Genomic DNA, 17,631 nt, shown 5'->3' on the forward strand with positions numbered 1-17,631 from the left:
CAAAACAATTAAAATAGGAAATTGTAACTAAAGGCAAAACAAATTTACTTAACCGTAGGAACTCAGTGCACACTGGTGGTTGTTTCAAACTCCTGTAGCTGACTATAATTTCAATGCTTATCAAATCTTGTCTGCCCCCTCCAAAACATTTAGTGAGGAGGTGACTGTTTAATCTAGGCTACCAACTGATTTGGCCTAAACATTAATTTAAACCCACTTATATTTCTTTCCTGGTTCCTCTTTTCATCCCTCTTTAACATGCTAATCACATTTTTAAACAAAACCTTTCCATCTTTTACTGCATACCTTATTTTGTACCTAGTCAAGTCATTGCATTGATTTTCTATGCAATACAGGCAGATCATGCCACCTCCTTCAAGTGATTCTAAAGGCTTACATTAAAAAAAAACAAAAACGAAACAAACATGTCTATACTTACCTGGTATGTGCAGTGGTTCTTGCACAGAGCAGCTCAGATCATCCTCCTCTCGGGTCCCCCAGAGATGTTCCTGGCCCCTCCCTCCTGTCGGGTTCCTCCACAGCAAGCAGCTTGCTATAGGGGCACTCGCTGCTCCATGTGTTCATTCACACACTGAGCCGTGGCTAGGTCCCGTCTGCTCTCTCTTCTCATTGGCTCACTGGCTGTGATTGACAGCAGTAGGAGCAATGCCCCCCCCCCCCCCAAAAAAAAAAACTCTCTAGCATTACACGCCAAAAACAGAATGTGCAGACTTCCCACTGCTGCTTTAACTATGGCAGATGAATTGAGGACAGCAAAAGAAGGGGAGGATCAGAGAAGACTGGATCAAACAGACTTTGTACACAATGCAGATTAACCCCTTAAGCTCCATGGTGTGTAAAACAAGCATACTTTACTACATATACAGTCTGATTTTACTGTTGTGCGTTTAGTAACACTTTAAGCGCTCATTCACACAGGTTACTCTAGGCCAATACATTGTAAATGAGTGGTTTGTTTGTGCAGCTGGAGCCGCATGTTACTCTATGGGGAAGCAGTGGCTGTACATGTCCTAATTTGCCAGGTGTGCAGGTGAGTGGCCCTGAATACATACTTTGCCTGTGTTGTCTGTGTTCACGTGCATCCACACACCTCTCAAATTAGGACCTGTGGTTGTGTTCATAAAGTTGCTGCAATCCCAATAGCGCAACACAGGCTAGGTTGCCTGGGCAGAAAAAAAAGATATTTGGTTTGCACTGTACAGGCCACAGCACCCATCTGAATGAGCCCCAAGACTTCCTTCACACAAACAGCTTTATTACCGCAAAACAGTTTTAGCTTTTAGATTTAAGTTATGTTGTGTTTATGTCTGCTAAGAATGATTTTATTGTATTTCTAGTGAAAGGGAAATGATGACCCAGGAAATAGGAAACTCACAGGAAACAAAGCAGCTAAACATGATAGGAGTTTAGAAAATGTGCATAAAAACGTAGGTAAATGCCTATCAGTTTTTACCTGCATTTTTATTCACACAAAAGTGAAGAATGCGAGTCTGCACTTTATTATGTATTAATATATTTAGAACAACCTAATAAGCCAAATCATTCCAGCTCCTACTTTTTAAGAAGATAATGTAAAATTACCTGTGTGACAAGGGGCTGTAGGAGTGCAGCAGATCCTTTTCCAACACAGCGCACAGCAAAGCGCAGACATCGGCAGCATCTCTCCACAATTCTGTTGTCAGCACGATGCTTGTTCAAGGTCTCTGACATCACAGGCCATATCTGAGATGGAAACTATTATTATCACCAACAAATGGACAGTACAATCATTAGATGTTTACAAGACTACCAGTAACCACAGACATTACAAACATATATATCCTTGCACAAAAAGGGCAAGGCCATTTTTAATTACTTACTTCTTGGATGACTTTTTGGCATGGGTGGGTCTGTCCATTTTCTACTGAAGGAATGGTGTGCCTTAAAATAAAACAAAATATATAAAATGCATGCATTGCCTGCTGTACACCACTGTACAAATCAAAAACACAAGAGCACACAGCTGTAAACTGCATTCACCAAATGGTAATAACAAGCTTAATCAGTTGGCCATATTCCATTATCGAAGGGCCTTTAAAAACTCTGCATTGCCCAACAACCGCCAACCACATACAGAATATGTTTACTGCTTACATGACGCATACAGCATGCCCAGTTGAACCCAGGTATACAGGGATACTTTACAGTGTTTACATCATAGCAATAAATGGCCATACAAACAACATATGTCACTTTTAAGCACAGATTAAATTCTGATTTGCTGATTGAGTGCAATGCAGACAGTACTTGTCAAAAATGGTTATAACCAGCTATTATCAAAACAGCAGTACATTGTATTTCATAATGCTATTACACATGTATTGCAGCACTGCTGGTGGTTTGACACCTACCTGAAGATGACTGCCAGTCGGTCCAGAAATAGCGTGGGGTCAGAGGACAAGCCATTATTAGGGTCTTGGGAGAGGAGCTGAACAAAGAAGTAGGGAATATGTTTCTTGACATATTACAAATAAATGCATACAACCACTGGGAACTGCAGTTTACCTTGACATTAGCCAGAAGAAAACCTCATACAGATACGCTTTCACACAACAAGATAAACTAGGAAAAAGGCTTCATTATAGGCAAAGGCGGGGGGGAAAATTTAACTTGCTAAAAATGATTCTATATAAGAGGTGCTTAGCAGCTGCTGACACAATACAGATCGTTTGAATAGGTGCTTACAAAGACTGTTCAGACAGATACAACATAGGGAGACACAAAGTAAAAACGTTACTGTTGTATTTACTATTTCACTTATCTGCTGATCTAAAGGATGCATATTATGTCAATTAAAGCAACCTCACATGCAAAAAAAAAAAAGTGTAAGTGTGTGTGTGAGTGTGTACACACACAGGTGAAACTCGAAAAATTTGAAAATCGTGCAAAAGTTCATTTATTTCAGTAATGCAACTTAAAAGGTGAAACTAATATATGAGATAAACTCATTACATGCAAAACAAGATAGTTCAAGCCGTGATTTGTCATAATTGTGATGATTATGGCTTACAGATCATGAAAACCCCAAATCCACAATCTCAGAAAATTAGAATATTACATGCAATCAATAAAACAAGGATTGTACATAGAACAATATCAGACCTCTGAAAAGTATAAGCATGCATATGTACTCAGTACTTGGTTTGGGCCCCTTTTGCAGCAATTACTGCCTCAATGTGACCAGGATGCTTCAATAGCGGCCTTCAGCTCTTCCGCATTGTTCGGTCTCATGTCTCATCTTTCTCTTGGCAATGCCCCATAGATTCTCTATGGGGTTCAGGTCAGGCGAGTTTGCTTGCCAATCAAGCACAGTAATCCCAAGGTCACTGAACCAGGTTTTTGTGCTTTTGGCAGTGTGGGCAGGTGCCAAGTCCTGCTGGAAAATGAAGTCAGCATCCCCATAAAGCTCGTCTGCGGAAGGAAGCATGAAGTGCTCCAAAATCTCCTGGTAGATGGCTGCGTTGACCCTGCACTTAATGAAGCACAGTGGACCAACACCAGCAGATGGCATGGCTCCCCAAATCAACACAGACTGTGGAAACTTCACACTGGACTTCAAGCATCTTGCAGTGTGTGCCTCTCCATTCTTCCTCCATACTCTGGGTCCTTGGTTTCCAAATGAGATGCAAAAGTTGCTCTCATCAGAAAAGAGGACTTTGGACCACTGAGCAACAGACCAGGTCTGTTTTTCTTTAGCCCAGGTAAGACGCTTCTGACATTGTTTGTTGTTCAGGAGCGGCTTGACAAGAGGAATACGACATTTGAAGCCCATGTCCAGGATCCGTGTGTGTGGTGGTTCTTGATGCCCTGACTCCAGCCTCAGTCTACTCCTTGTGAAAGTCCCCAACACTTTTGAATGGCCTTTTCCTGACAATCCTCATTAGGCTGCGGTCATCCCTGCTGCTTGTGCACCTTTTTCTTCCACACTTTTCCCTTCCACATAACTTTCTTTTAATGTGCTTTGATACAGCACTTTGGGAACATCCAACTTCTTTTGCAATTACCTTTTGAGGCTTTCCCTCCTTATGGAGGGTGTCAATGATGGTTTTCTGCACAATTGTCAGGTCAGCAGTCTTTCCCATGGTTGCGATTCCTACTGAACCAGACTGAGAGACCATTTAAAGGCTCAGGAACCCATTGCAGGTGTTATGGCTTAATTAGCTGATTAGAGTGGGACACTTTGAGCCTAGAATATTGCACCTTTTCACAATATTCTAATTTTCTGAGATTGTGGATTTGGGGTCTTCATGAGCTGTAAGCTATAATCATCACAATTATGACAAATCACAGCATGAACTATCTTGCTTTGCATGTAATGAGTCTATCTCATATTAGTTTCACCTTTTAAGTTGCATTACTGAAATAAATGAACTTTTGCACAATATTCTAATTTTTCGAGTTTCACCTGTATATACCCTTGGTACTTGTTCATATCAGATGCAGTTTGGCTGTGCTAGCAATGAATAGACCAGGCAAAATTCTTGCTTTCTGTGCTGTGTGCTAAGAAAAAGTATTCCACTCACACCTTTAGTTAAAGTGCAGTGGGTAAAGCAAACTACTGCATTGAAATGTCACCATGGGAAACAGAACTATGTAGAAAAAAAAAAAAAAAAGTACACGGCACATCAGCACATACAGCACGCACCAGCAGCCATACATTCAATGTGGTTCGCTGGTGTGACCAGGTCCCCAAAACCATTATTTTCTTTTTTTTTTTTTTTTTTGCATTTATTTTTTCAACCTTTAATATTTGAACTGTTTTCACATTTGTGTTTTGTTAGTTAACTCTGCCATAAATATCTTTGCATCGCTTTGCACCAGAATAACAATGTTAGTGTCATTCTAAACAGGACAAATTAAAGGATAATAATTTTTTAAAATAATGAATAATAAAGTGTGTGTTATTTTTTTCTTTGGATTGCATAAAAAATAAAATAAGTTTTAGAAGACATTATTACCAAAAGGAAGCCTTGCTTGTTCTAAAAAAAAGATACATGTATTACTGTGATGTCCTAAGTAATGACAAGGTTACTGACGAATAGACAGGCCATAGCAAAAACTTAAAAATTGCTCAGGTCTATAGGGGGTGTACAGGTGTCACAACTAAACTGGTTATGCATAGGTCTACTTTAAATATACTAATATAGAAAGAAGAACATTTAGGAGGAGCCAAAAGTAATTAATGTTACATGCATCAAAATTCTCTCACCTTCTTGAGGGATTCAACCTGGACAGAACAAAGCTCGCTCAAGCATTCTGAGATCTTGTCCAGAGGTAGACGTGCAAGGACCAGTGCAGTGCCTGATGTGGGGGGAAAATAGGTCCGTGAAACACATCAACAGGGCTGTATAAATCCCAGGTTCTATGTAAAGGTGGGCTACTTATTTATCATTTGGCTCTGTGCCTTGCAAAAACTACACTCAAACTAGGCTCAAATTTTAGAGGCTGCATCTTGAATTCTACTTTTTTCCTTACCTGTGTGCATTATCTCTTTTTGCAGCAACGTGTTTTTACATTTTTACAAGCTTTAATATTCACCTTAATAGAAGAATAATATAAGATCTTATTTGCCTGAGGATGCCTTACTCTAACAAACCCTATGGAATCACTTTCAAACTATTCTATTTTCTAAAAGACTTTGTAGGTGTTTCAGGCCTGCAAGTATAGTCAGGATTCAAAATCCTCAAAATCACTTGTTCCTCCTTTTAAAATTATTGTAACTCTCCCCCCTTTTTTTGCATTAAAATAACAAACATGTTATACTCACCTGCTCTGTGCAATGGTTTTGCACAGTGCAGCCTCGATCCTCCTCTTCTCAGGGCCCCCACCAGCGCTCCTGTCTTCTCCCCCTTTCAAGTGCCCACCATAGGAAGCAGCTCCCTATGTGGGCACAAGTGCTGGCTCATTCCCAAGTCAGGCTGTTTGCATCTATTCAGACACACAGCCCAGCTTGGCGCAACCCCCCCGATAACACATTTTGAGTGACAGTAGCAGGAGCCAACAGCTTCCGCTGCTCTCAACCAAGCCTGTAACAGCGGGGAGATGGGAGAAGAGCTGCTGCAGACGTACACAGCGCTGGACAGAGATCAGGCTTCGGAGAGTATTTAGGGGGGGCTGCACCAAAAAGGCTTTTTACTTTAATACAGAGAATGCATTAAAGTGGTTGTAAATATCAGTCATGAAATCTGAACAAATCATATATATCTGTAGTGTTTACTTGTCTATCTCCAATGCTATGTCCTTTATCTCTCTTCTGTTATCAGAGTGAGTCACTTCTGACAAAGTTTTCCTGACAGGAGACAAAATTGTGATGGCTCAGCACACAGCTTTTCTGTTTACAACACAGCTCTGCCATTTGTGATGGGGTGTGTCCCTTTCTTCCAACCATCTCTGTTCTGTAACTGCAGCTTTCCACCCCCTACTCTGTGATACTGACAGACCAAAAAGGATTTTATCACAATTAAGGTAAAAACAAAAAACCTTTTACATTTACAACCACTTTAAAAATGTGCAAGACATTAGGAGTGTATGACTTTCAATGAAAGCACTCTTGCATACCCTTTTATAGAGGTTTACTCAACCCAACTCTCTGGCCTGCTTATGAAACTTAGAATTGTGGCTTGCAAAGCCTCTTGGAGAACTAGAACAGCTATAACATGCCATGGTTGGATCATCATGGCAATAAAGTTTACACTGCTACAAAAACTGTTCTACCTCTCCCACCCTGCTAATACAAGTCCCTTTCAAAATGTTAAAGGCTCCACAGAAGCAAATTTAAATTATATATAGGGAAATCTTGGGCCTTAATTAACTAAGATCATCCTTCTTGCCATTGACCGGGGGTCCTAATTCTAACAAACGTCCTTACAATATGGCAGATGTAAACTGCTTCTGTGGAATAGGCATTGAAGTATCAGAATATTCCTGACTGCCCTTACATTCTTTTAACTTAATTCTTTAAAAATGCAGCAGTAAAGAAAGAGTAAGTAAGCTTAACATGTCCACCTTTGCCACATAACAGGAAGGTTCATCGTGGTGTTTTCTATATACAAAGTTATCTTTGCTGTGCTCACTGTCAGATACGCACTGTTGGATATTGACGATTCCATGCTATTTTAATGTAAATAATACTAAGGCTCAAACCTTTTAGAAGTCCTACAGAAGCCTCTGGTGGCAATGAGAAGGAGTCCAAAGACCGAGCGATTTCCAGAAGCCCATTAAAGTGCTGCGCCATGTGGTCCCGGCAGACGCAACAAATGTTCTGAATGGCTTTGGCAGAAGGCGTAGCCAAGGATGGCTGGCACAAGCCCTTCATTAGGTAGGATAACACAGGATCTAATGATATCAGTGATAAAGATAGGACACAATTTTAGCAGGGGAAAAAAAAGGCTCTTCACACATGTGATTGAAGGAGGATATATGTGGACACCAGTGCAGATTCTTTTGCACCCCTCCCCCCCCCCACAAAAAAAAAGGAACAGAAAAGAAGACTGGCTGCCAAAAGTGACCAACTGCTGTCCTGCACAAGAAACGTTCACACAGGTTTCCCAGTACATTCCTTTTACTGCAGTTTTGTCATTTTGGAATAGTGAAATGCTAGATATCAACAAGCAATTTCTCTAGCTTCAGGTTCCAAAATGTGGTACAGACCTCAGAAGATGATGTTGTACAAATTATACCTAGCTCACACAGGTGAGGAAATGCCACCAGCACACCAAGGATTCCTTAAAATGGGTCCATGACTTTATTTTCGTGGCAACATTTTGGGGCCATGCAGGGCCCCTTCGTCAGACAAATGACAAAGTGCAGTGCAACATAAATGGAAAAGTAAGACGAAAAAAAGAAAAAGAAATTCAATAAAAACGTGCAAAATAAAAGAAAAAAATGAAATGAAGAAAAAATAAAGGGAAAAAGGGAAAAATAAAAATGAAAGATTTAAAAATCTTCTCTTTACGTTCTATTTTTTTGTTCTCTCAATTTCACCATTTTTTTTTTATTTTGGTTTTTCCACATTTTTTTTTTCATTTAGCTATTATACTAGTTCTTTTTGGCTTCTTTCATTTAATTCTTTTCTCTTTGCATTCTTTATTTTCTGTTTATCTTTTTTTTACATTTTTATCCATTTTATGTCTTTAATATAGTTTTTGTTCTTTTCCTTGCTTTGATTTTTTAGTCTTCATTTTTTAATTTTTATGTATTTTTCCCTGTTATCTTAATTTTTTGTTTACTTTTATATTGCACATTTTTATTGGATTTCTTTTTTTTTTTCTTGCTTTTTCATTTAGGTTTACTTCACCCTTTTCACCCCATTTTTTTCTTCACCCTTTTTTCTTGGTTTGTTTCCTTTTTCTGTTTCTTCATTTCCTTTTCCCTTTTTTTTTCCCTGCATTCCTTTTCCTCTGACTTTGCTTCCTCTCTTTTCTTTTATTCTCGCTTCTCGGTCTCTTCACAATCTTTCACAAGCTCCTGTTCACTCTGACCTCCCCATGCTTGAGTCCTGCTGCTTGCTCGTCTGGCAGCCGCTTTGGCATGTAGTGTTGCCATAGCACTGTCGGGCAGCCCGCCAGAGAGTGTTACTTCCACTGAGCATGTGCTCCAGCATGCACATCACTGAAGACCAAATAAAACACCTCCATGCTGCTAGGCAACTTAGGTAAATGATTCCCTGGGACTGTTTGGCCCACTGTTTATTACAGATGACAAGCTTCATTGATAATCAAAGATGTATTTTAATTTTACACAGTGACCAGTGCCTTTTTTCACTTGTAAAATGCCTGAAGGAGGGTTTGATTGCTATTACTATGCTGATTGCCACTGTGGGTCTGGCAGTTATGTAATTTGTTTAAACTGAGTGTAATGGTGGGATTATGACATCATGGGGCAGGACTGGGCCTTAATTGTCTTCACTAATTGGTGGATTGTCTGTTAAATAGGTGTGGACTTGCACTGCATTTTGTCACTTGCCTGACGAAGTGGCGCTGCAAAGCTCCAAAACACTGCCTTGTGTTTACTATGTGACCACAAAAATAGAGCTTTGGACCCATTTTGGGGAATCCCTGATGTGCTGGTGACATTTCTTCACCTAGATTTTCTACGGTTCCTAGCCTGTGGTCATTGCAGCACCCAGCAATACCTAAATCACACAGTGGTACATAAGCATACACCTATGTGAAGGGCCGTGTTTGTCTGCACAGGTGTTCCAGTCATGTCAAAAGGGATACAGCAGCTGCATGGCTACAGTCAATGCTCGCAATTTTTCATCCATGTGAGTGTAGGCACATGTCCCCGAATACAGACAGTGTGGGTTCAGGGACACACATCCATACACACCAACACGGATATCAAATTGGGAGCAGCTACTCTGTACCATCTGATATGAACAGGACTGGCTGCATGCAGATGCATGGAACACCAATGTGGGGAAACACGGACCTTTGCTTAAATTTGCTTAGATTCATATGAACAAGGCCTAATCACAGCTACAGCAAAGCTAAAAAGCCTAACATGTTTCATAGTCAGGATGCGATTATTAGTTAGGGTGCCCACCCTCTGTCACACATGCCCAAAAGGTTGCCATGAGTTGACAAAACCTTTAGGCTGTTGACAAGGCTTTCACGCATGTGAGCTGCTGAACACAGTATATAGAAAATAACACTCACTGATCAGAAAAAAAAAAATCAGTAGCCATTATACATTTATCTGCCATGATTGCAATCATGAGACCGATTTTTACAATCTGGTTCGCAGCTACTTATTTGGAGGACTTTAAACAAAAAAAACAACAACAAAAAAAAAAGTTACAAAAAATGAAATGCATGCTAGATAGAATATGACACAGTGCTTTCCTCAGTGTGTTATTCTATTCAAACAAAAAAAATGCCATCTAAAAACCAAAGCTTACCATTAAGAACTTACCGAGAAACTGAGGGTTTCGGTCAATCACCTCGCTCATCTCCCCTACCAGCTCTATGCTAGTGTAGCGCACAGCAATGTGAACAGACTCAGGAAGTCGGACTACTGCATCTAGGACTTCTAGCAAAGTTGGATTGTTCTCTCTGCAAATAAAAAGTTTGAGAGATTAACAAAAACGTTCATGCAAACCGTAAAAGGTATTGATATATTCTGAATTCTTGATATTGTTCTGATGAAACCAGGATAGCAGTGTAGACACAGGAAATTGCAAGGTTTCAAAACTGATTAGAAATTAAATCTATCCTCCTCAGAATTTAAACAAACAGTAGGTGTGTACATCAGACCTACAAAAAAGTGCATACTACTAAAATGGTTTTACTGCACTTATCTTTTCATCCAACCTCTAAATTATTGCATTAAAGTGGTGGTAAACCATTACCCTAATTGAATTAGTTGCAGTTTGACAAATACAAAGTGCAGCACTAGCTGGGCTACTAGAATAATAGCCCAGCTGATGGAGGAGGAGGGACATGATTATTTTTTTTTTCTTTTTTTTTTTTTTTAAAGGGACAGCTCCTCCAAATAAGAGACAGTTGAGATACATTACTTTGTAGCAAGTCACCAGATGAGAGGCAGCTGTAGATATGTGTCAGACATTTGTGGATGCAACCAAGAACTACAAGGCAACAGAATTTACATGACTGAGTCACCTCTGAGCAAGCATCTCAGTCCAGGAAGAAATACCTGACCCTAGATAATGCCTGAATAATGGTGGCTTTGTCGCTCTGGGGACAACATCAGATGAAGGCATTGCCAGAGAGGTAATAAAATGTAAATGTTACCTTTACACATGATCTTGCATAAACTAAAAAAGTCTAATGCTAGACATTGAAGGAACATCTTAACTGTAGGTACAGTAAAGATGCTTAAGACTGAGAGAACAAGGTCTGCAATTTCTTTGTGAACTCTTTCCACCCAGTAGTTTGGCAATGATTCTTGAAGGGGTAAACATTTTTCCTGGATTGACTCGATTTGTTTATGAACAAGAAATGTGTTTTTAGGCTTGGCAGGTCTCTTAATACTCAAAGGGGCAAGGCGAGACAGAGGAGAATCAAGGGAAACAATGCGGAGGGGCTTTTGTGCACAGCAGCAGTGAGCATATCAACCATGTTTCATAAAACCATATCATCATTTGTATAGGAGCCAGAGGGTGAGAAATCTTCTGTGGCCTCTTTTAACACCACCTATGGGTCCTCTTCTTCTTATGACTAAGGTCCATTGAGACCAAAATGCTTCAAAATTTTTTTCCTGGATTTTTTACCTCTGTACTGTATTTACTGAATAAGACAAAGGACTACTGCAGTTCGTCGTGTTGCCGGCTCTTTTGATCGTTTTGTATGTGTTGGCTGGCAGGGGCCAAAAGCAGGGCACTGATATATGGTACATTACATAAGATTGTATTAAGAGTGTTGCAGTGCTGCCCACTTTTGTGTTGAACATTGGTCATCCACCTGAGACTAACCTCTGAGCAGTTGAATTTTAGCTCAAAGTTTGAAAAGTTTAACAATGAATAGGAGAAACATTTTTCAAACACATTCCCAGTTTTCTGAATTTAATGTATAAACGCATACCTACTCAGGATAAACATGAACATTGTAAAGCAAATAATGGTTTTTTATCTCCTACTTGCTGTGGAACAAAAGTAATGCTGAAAGGAACAAGGTGACCCCGTCTTGCCTATTCATTTTGCTAGTCCCTAAATAGGGTTCAGACTTCACCCGTCATGGTGTGCATACCTTCGAAGGAGTCTTTAGGGTCTGGGTTGCATAGGGATGAACCACAGCCATGGACCTGTATAGCCTCCTACGGCTAACTACATGAGTTACACCAAGTGTTGACGCAAACGTCCAAGCAGGATCCAACATTACAGGCCGTCAAGGTCAACGTAAGGCTGCCAAGGTTTTACGAAGGCTGCAGCTATATGGATGCACTGCTTCTATTGTTGTATTAGAGGACAGTGAAACACTGAAGAATCCAAAGGAAAATAATAAAATAGCTAATCCAAGAGTGATATCTTTGTAAGGGAGAAGAGGACCATCATCTTGGTACACTAACAAAAAACTGAAGACACACAGAGTGCGGTAGGGTTATAGATGTTCTCGAAACTTTGCCAATGTCTAAAAGTACGAGCCCAGGGTCTGTGAATATCAACACTGTGTCCTAGGGTTGATTAATGAGTTAGGGTTGATTAATGCAGAGATACTGGCTTGCCTCAGTTACCTTCTACAGTGAATCTGAGGGCTGAATCCTGAGGCACTCCAGTATGCAAATACTGAAAACTATGAAGTTAGCACTTGGCTCCACCCCCTCCCATGCCAATGTCTTCTAGTCTCATTGCAAAATGTAAATTATTACAGGTACTTATATAGCACCGTCAATTTACGCAGCACTTTATAATATATATAAATAAATTGCATATACACAGTTCGGTCCATATATATTTTAACACAGGCGCAATTTTATTTTTTTTGTCAGGTATTTACTACAGCATATTCAGGCTATAGTTATATAATGGATATGGGCTGAAAGTGCGCACTCTCAAGTTTAATGTGAGGGTATGTACATCCAAATTGGAAGAAGGGTTTAGGAATTACAGCTCTTAAGAGTAGCCATCCCCCCTTTTTCAAGGGACCAAAAGTGATTAGACAACTGAAACAAAAGCCGTTTCATGGCCAGGTGTGGGCTACTCCTTCCTTATTTCTTCGTCAATTAAGCAGGTAAAAGGTCTGGAGTTGATTCTAAGTGTGGTATTTGCATTTGGAATCTATTTATGTGAACCTACATCATGCTTTCAAAGGAGCTGTCCATGCAAGTGAAACAGGCCATTGTAAGGTTTCAAAAATGAAACAAATCCTTCAGAGAGATAGCAGCAACATTAGGAGTGGACAAAGCAACAATTTGGTACATTCTGAGGAAAGAAGAATGCACTAGTGAGCTCAGCAACATAAAAAGGCATGGACGTCCATGGAAGACCGCAGTGGTGGACACTCTCCATGAGATGGGCGTATCATTGTCAAAGTCTACAATCAAGAGAAGACTTCACGAGAACAAATACAGAGGGTTCACCACAAGGTGCAAACCATTCATAAGCCTGAAGAATAGAACAGCCAGATTAGACTTTGTCAAAAAACATCTAAAAAAAAGCCAGACCAGAATGAATTCTGCAGTGTTTAGAGATATGTCGCCAGCCCAGATTCAGCCAAATGCAGCAAAGTTGATTGGACAGGGCTTCACACTACAGATGGACAATGATCCAAAACACACTGCAAAAGCAACCCAGGAGCTTTTGAAGGAAAAGAAATGGTATATTCTGCAATGGCCGAGACAATCGCCTCATCTCAACCTAATTGTGCATACATTTAATTTGCTGAAGGAAAAACTAAAGGCAGAAAGACGCACAAAGAACAACTGAAAACAGCTGCAGTTAGAGCCTGGCAAAGCATAATAAAGGAGGAAACCCAGTCTTTGGTAATGTCCATGGGTTCCATACTTCAGGCAGTCATTGCCAGTGAAGGATTCTCAACAAAATATTAAAAATGAACAATTTGATTATATTCATTTATCCAATTACATTTGAGCCCCTGAAAATGGAGGGACTGTGTATAAAAATGGCTGCAGTTCCTAAAATTTGTACTTGATATCTATGTTCAACCCCTTGAAATAAAGCTGAAAGTCTGCACTTCAAATTCATTTGGACTGTTTCCTTTTAATTTATTCTCGAGGCATACAGAGCGAAAAATATGAAAATTGTGCCTGTGACCAAAAAAAGTGTGTGTGTGTGTGTGTGTGTGTGTGTGTGTGTGTGTGTGTGTGTGTGTGTGTGTGTGTGTGTGTGTGTGTGTGTGTGTGTGTGTGTGTGTGTGTGTGTGTGTGTGTGTGTGTGTGTGTGTGTGTGTGTGTGTAAAACATTTACGTCAGTCCCTAACCCTCAAAATAACCAAGATCCTGAAGGCAGAAGGGGTGAGAACGAGTGTGAAATTTGCAGATAACAGTGTAAGGCTTTGGGGATCACATATCACACTAGAACAGAAAGAAGCTCTGCAGGCACTACTCCTATTCCAATCTCAATATACAGCATTTAGAGTAAAAACAAAATTCATTTTAAAATGATTATTTTGCTTCTCCTATGCCAAGAAAAATCCTTCTAATTCCCAACACCTACATAAGCACACCTCATTTAGCAACTTTTCATGATACATAGCACAGGTGACAGTTTGGCAACTTTTATAGGCAAGGAACTAATATTGTAAAGAATATTTTACCCTTAGATGTCAACTTGCACTACAGTAAACTTTCTAATGAAAACTTGCATAGTTAGCCCAATACAATTTAAGCCAAACTCCAGCAGAACAGCTAAATAAACATAATTGAATATAAATTCAGAACGGTCTTGTCTGTCAGAAGATTTGTAATGTAGGTCAACTAGTGCTAAGATATACACAGCAGAACACTGATGAGGTCATTACTTTGGAATCCTTCCAAAAGCTGAAGGAAGGAGTCATAAAAAAGGGGAGGAGTTTCAAATGAATGACCAACCTCCTAGGGGAGATTTCTATATCCAAAGCCAACTCCACACTTACTGATGAGGATATGTGTACTTTAACTACTTTATACCTACTGATGAGGATCTATATTCTTGTGTGCAAAAAAATACCTATGATTTTGAATAGAGTAGGGAATAGTTCAAATACCTGTCAGTTATTTTTTTGGCTATGTTCCATTGGGGAGATTTAGCTCTACTTCCTGTCCTGTAAACAGGAAGTGAAAGGAAATCACTCAAAAGTATGGGAAGCCCATTCTTAGACACTTATTACCACAAGACTTTTTTTCTATTCCCAGTCATAATTATAATCACAAGGTTAAACACAAAAGTTGACTTTCTCCCAGAGGATTTAGACATTGTTAAAAACAAAAATGCCTGACAGAGGTTCCTACCCTTCCCCCCACTATCCAAAGATTTTAAAAAATGAATGTGTGCATGCCAACAGAAAAGCAAAAACTAAAAATGAACATAAATAATTCAAAAGCACAACACAAAAAAGGCACACAAAAGCATTCCGTGTTATACCATGAAAGTATAAACCAAGCTAAAAGGGAATCTCTATTAGTACATACTTCATACATCTCAAAACAGCTTTACACATTTAAAAACCTATAGCAAATAACAGACAGCAGCAGGTGGTTAAACTGTATACCTTTAAGAAAAAAAAAAGAAAAAAGTACAGCAATGCTTACGGATCTATACTTTTAGCTATGGAAGCCATTATAAATAGCACAGCCTCTGTGACTTCCCAGGGTGGATTTCCATCTTTCAGAGTAGAATACAGCTGCGTGGAAAAGAAAAGCTATATAAATGGAAAAAATCAGCATCATAATAATTAAGATCATCGCAGAACATTTATGATGCAAGATATTCTTTGTCTCTACATTCTTTTAGACAAATAACACTGTCATATTAAGTTGAAGAGGACAGAACCTAAGGAGGGTCATGTAAATGTAGTCAGCAAAGGTTACTAAAGGAGACAAGGCCGATGATTTTACAAAATGAACGTTAATAAATAATGTCAACCATGATTTGGTTTGAAAACTCAATCATGTGGTTTAAAGAAAACAAAACAAAAAAAACAAACTATGCTGCTGCTAGGTGATACAGACTCCTCCTTGCAAGAGGCCATGACCACTGTTACTGAATTTGGCAAATTCTCAGGACTAACCATAAATTGATCAAACTCAGTACTAATGACACCAGATGGGGAAATTTCTTAGCCAGTAGCTTCAGCAGGCACTATCCCCACCATCACTTCTCTTAGCTATCTAGGGGTTCAGATCTCCCTGTGATTCGTGATTTCTGTCACTTGAACAATTTCCCTCTTATGCAGTTGTTCTATGACCGCATTAACATCTGGAACTCCCTATGCCTTGATAGCGGGGACGGTAAGTTTGATCAAGATTCTCATGCCACAGTTACTCTAATTCCTTCAGAATACCCCCATAGTAAATGCACTTAAGATTTTCAGAATAATTAATTTCCTTTTTGTGTACCCCAATTTAGAAGGACCATGTTTCTAAAAATAAATTAGAACATAGGCAACACCCCAAAGATCATGGTGGTTCAGCTTTGCCCAACCCCTGGTTATATTACCTGGCGGCCCAACTGCAGCACTTGCTTGGCACTCTGTGAACGACATGGAACTGTGACAGGACTAAATGTAACTAGTCTTCTGAGGTGATGATCTACACCAGTGTTTAACCTTTTTTCAGTCAAGGCACCCTTAAACATTATGGACAGTCCCGAGGCACCCTTTAAAATTCTGAACAGTCTTGAGGCAAACCATTCTAAATGTGAAAAGTTTTAAATAACGCAGCAACATCCACACATTTAGGACACCTAATATTAGAGGTGATTTATTCTTCTAAAGCAAATACACTTTTGCACACTGGTACTGACTAGCATTGCATTGTTTCTCTTCTCCTTCAGTTTTTCTCCATCACTGACCTAATGTGACCCCAGCACTGATCGAGAGGGGCGGGGGAGGGTAAAACTAGGATGCTGTGTAAGCAGCTGACATCCTCCTTATCAATTGATGATGTCATTGGTTGTCAGGATGCCAGCAGTTAGAAGTTCATAATGGTGCACAATGAAAACCTGTGGCTTTGTGTAACTAAAAGGCAGGCTTGTATACAAATTTTGGGAAATTTTTAGATATTTTGTCATGGCACCCCTGAAGAAACCTCAAGGCACCCTGGTTGAGAAAGGCTGATCTACACTATCCACAGGGACTCTATCCCATTTCTACGGGGTCTCTATATCATTTGCTGATCTTCAGAAGAAATTTAACTAACCATCCTCTATGTATCGTTACTATATGCAGCTACATCATGCCATTAAGGATCAGAGTAACATCTCTGATTAGGTCCTGTCCCCTATCCCCATTTGAAACCTAATTATGGATGCCGAGCCCTTCTGGGGCTTTATATCACAATGCTATGCCATGCTTTTATAGTCTTTCCTTAAACTGCACCACTTAAGGGTGATGAAGTGGGAGCAAAATGTAGGTCAGTTGATGAAGAACCACTGTGAAGAGGTCTTCCAATCAGTAGTAACCTGCTCTTTAAATGTGACACAGAGGCTGAAACAATTGTACATTCTTTTGTGTGTATACTCCTCACAGATTATATAACATGAGTCTATTACCAGCTCCCCTTTGTACAGGATGCAAACAGGACTATGAACACCTGATTCATCTACTATTGATATGTCCAAAATTGCACCCATATTGGAAAGGGGTGATAGACACACTGAACTCAGTATTTCAGATATCACTCCCCTTAGATCCAAAATGCTATATAACGCTAGATGAACTAGATCTGGAGGAATTTACAAGAGGCAATACTAAGGGCCCCGTTTCAAGCTTGCAAATTAGTACTTGTACACTGGAAGTTGGAGGATCCCTCCACAATATGGGAATGGATTAATAATGCAGGCAGTAAATAAAGTTTGGATAGAGGTGTATAACAGCACAGAGGATGCTTGAATAAGTATGAAAAAATGATGGGCACCATGGTTAAAGGTTTCTGGTTTGGCACCAGTAGATTTAA

The 17,631-nt window shown here is 39.7% G+C and overlaps 1 protein-coding gene across 4 annotated transcripts in view; it reads right to left on the reverse strand.

The window, feature by feature from the left end:
* TNPO3 (transportin 3) overlaps positions 1-17,631 on the reverse strand; it is a 102,324-nt gene that overhangs the window by 13,480 nt on the left and 71,213 nt on the right. The window contains exons 10-16 of one of the 4 annotated variants that reach the window (XM_089676955.1): positions 15,268-15,377; positions 9,976-10,115; positions 7,204-7,395; positions 5,270-5,361; positions 2,412-2,488; positions 1,881-1,941; positions 1,603-1,755 (exon numbers count right to left, since the gene is read on the reverse strand). In XM_089676955.1, coding sequence (XP_089533081.1) covers positions 1,603-1,755; positions 1,881-1,941; positions 2,412-2,488; positions 5,270-5,361; positions 7,204-7,395; positions 9,976-10,115; positions 15,268-15,377 — 825 coding nt within the window. The remainder of the gene's footprint in view (positions 1-1,602; positions 1,756-1,880; positions 1,942-2,411; positions 2,489-5,269; positions 5,362-7,203; positions 7,396-9,975; positions 10,116-15,267; positions 15,378-17,631) is intronic. The other 3 variants (XM_089676958.1, XM_089676957.1, XM_089676956.1) reach the window with 3 other exon arrangements.

Source organism: Staurois parvus, unplaced genomic scaffold (assembly GCF_062004578.1).
Source record: "Staurois parvus isolate SC_StPar_1 unplaced genomic scaffold, SC_StPar_1.0 ptg000175l, whole genome shotgun sequence".
Lineage (NCBI taxonomy): Eukaryota > Metazoa > Chordata > Amphibia > Anura > Ranidae > Staurois > Staurois parvus.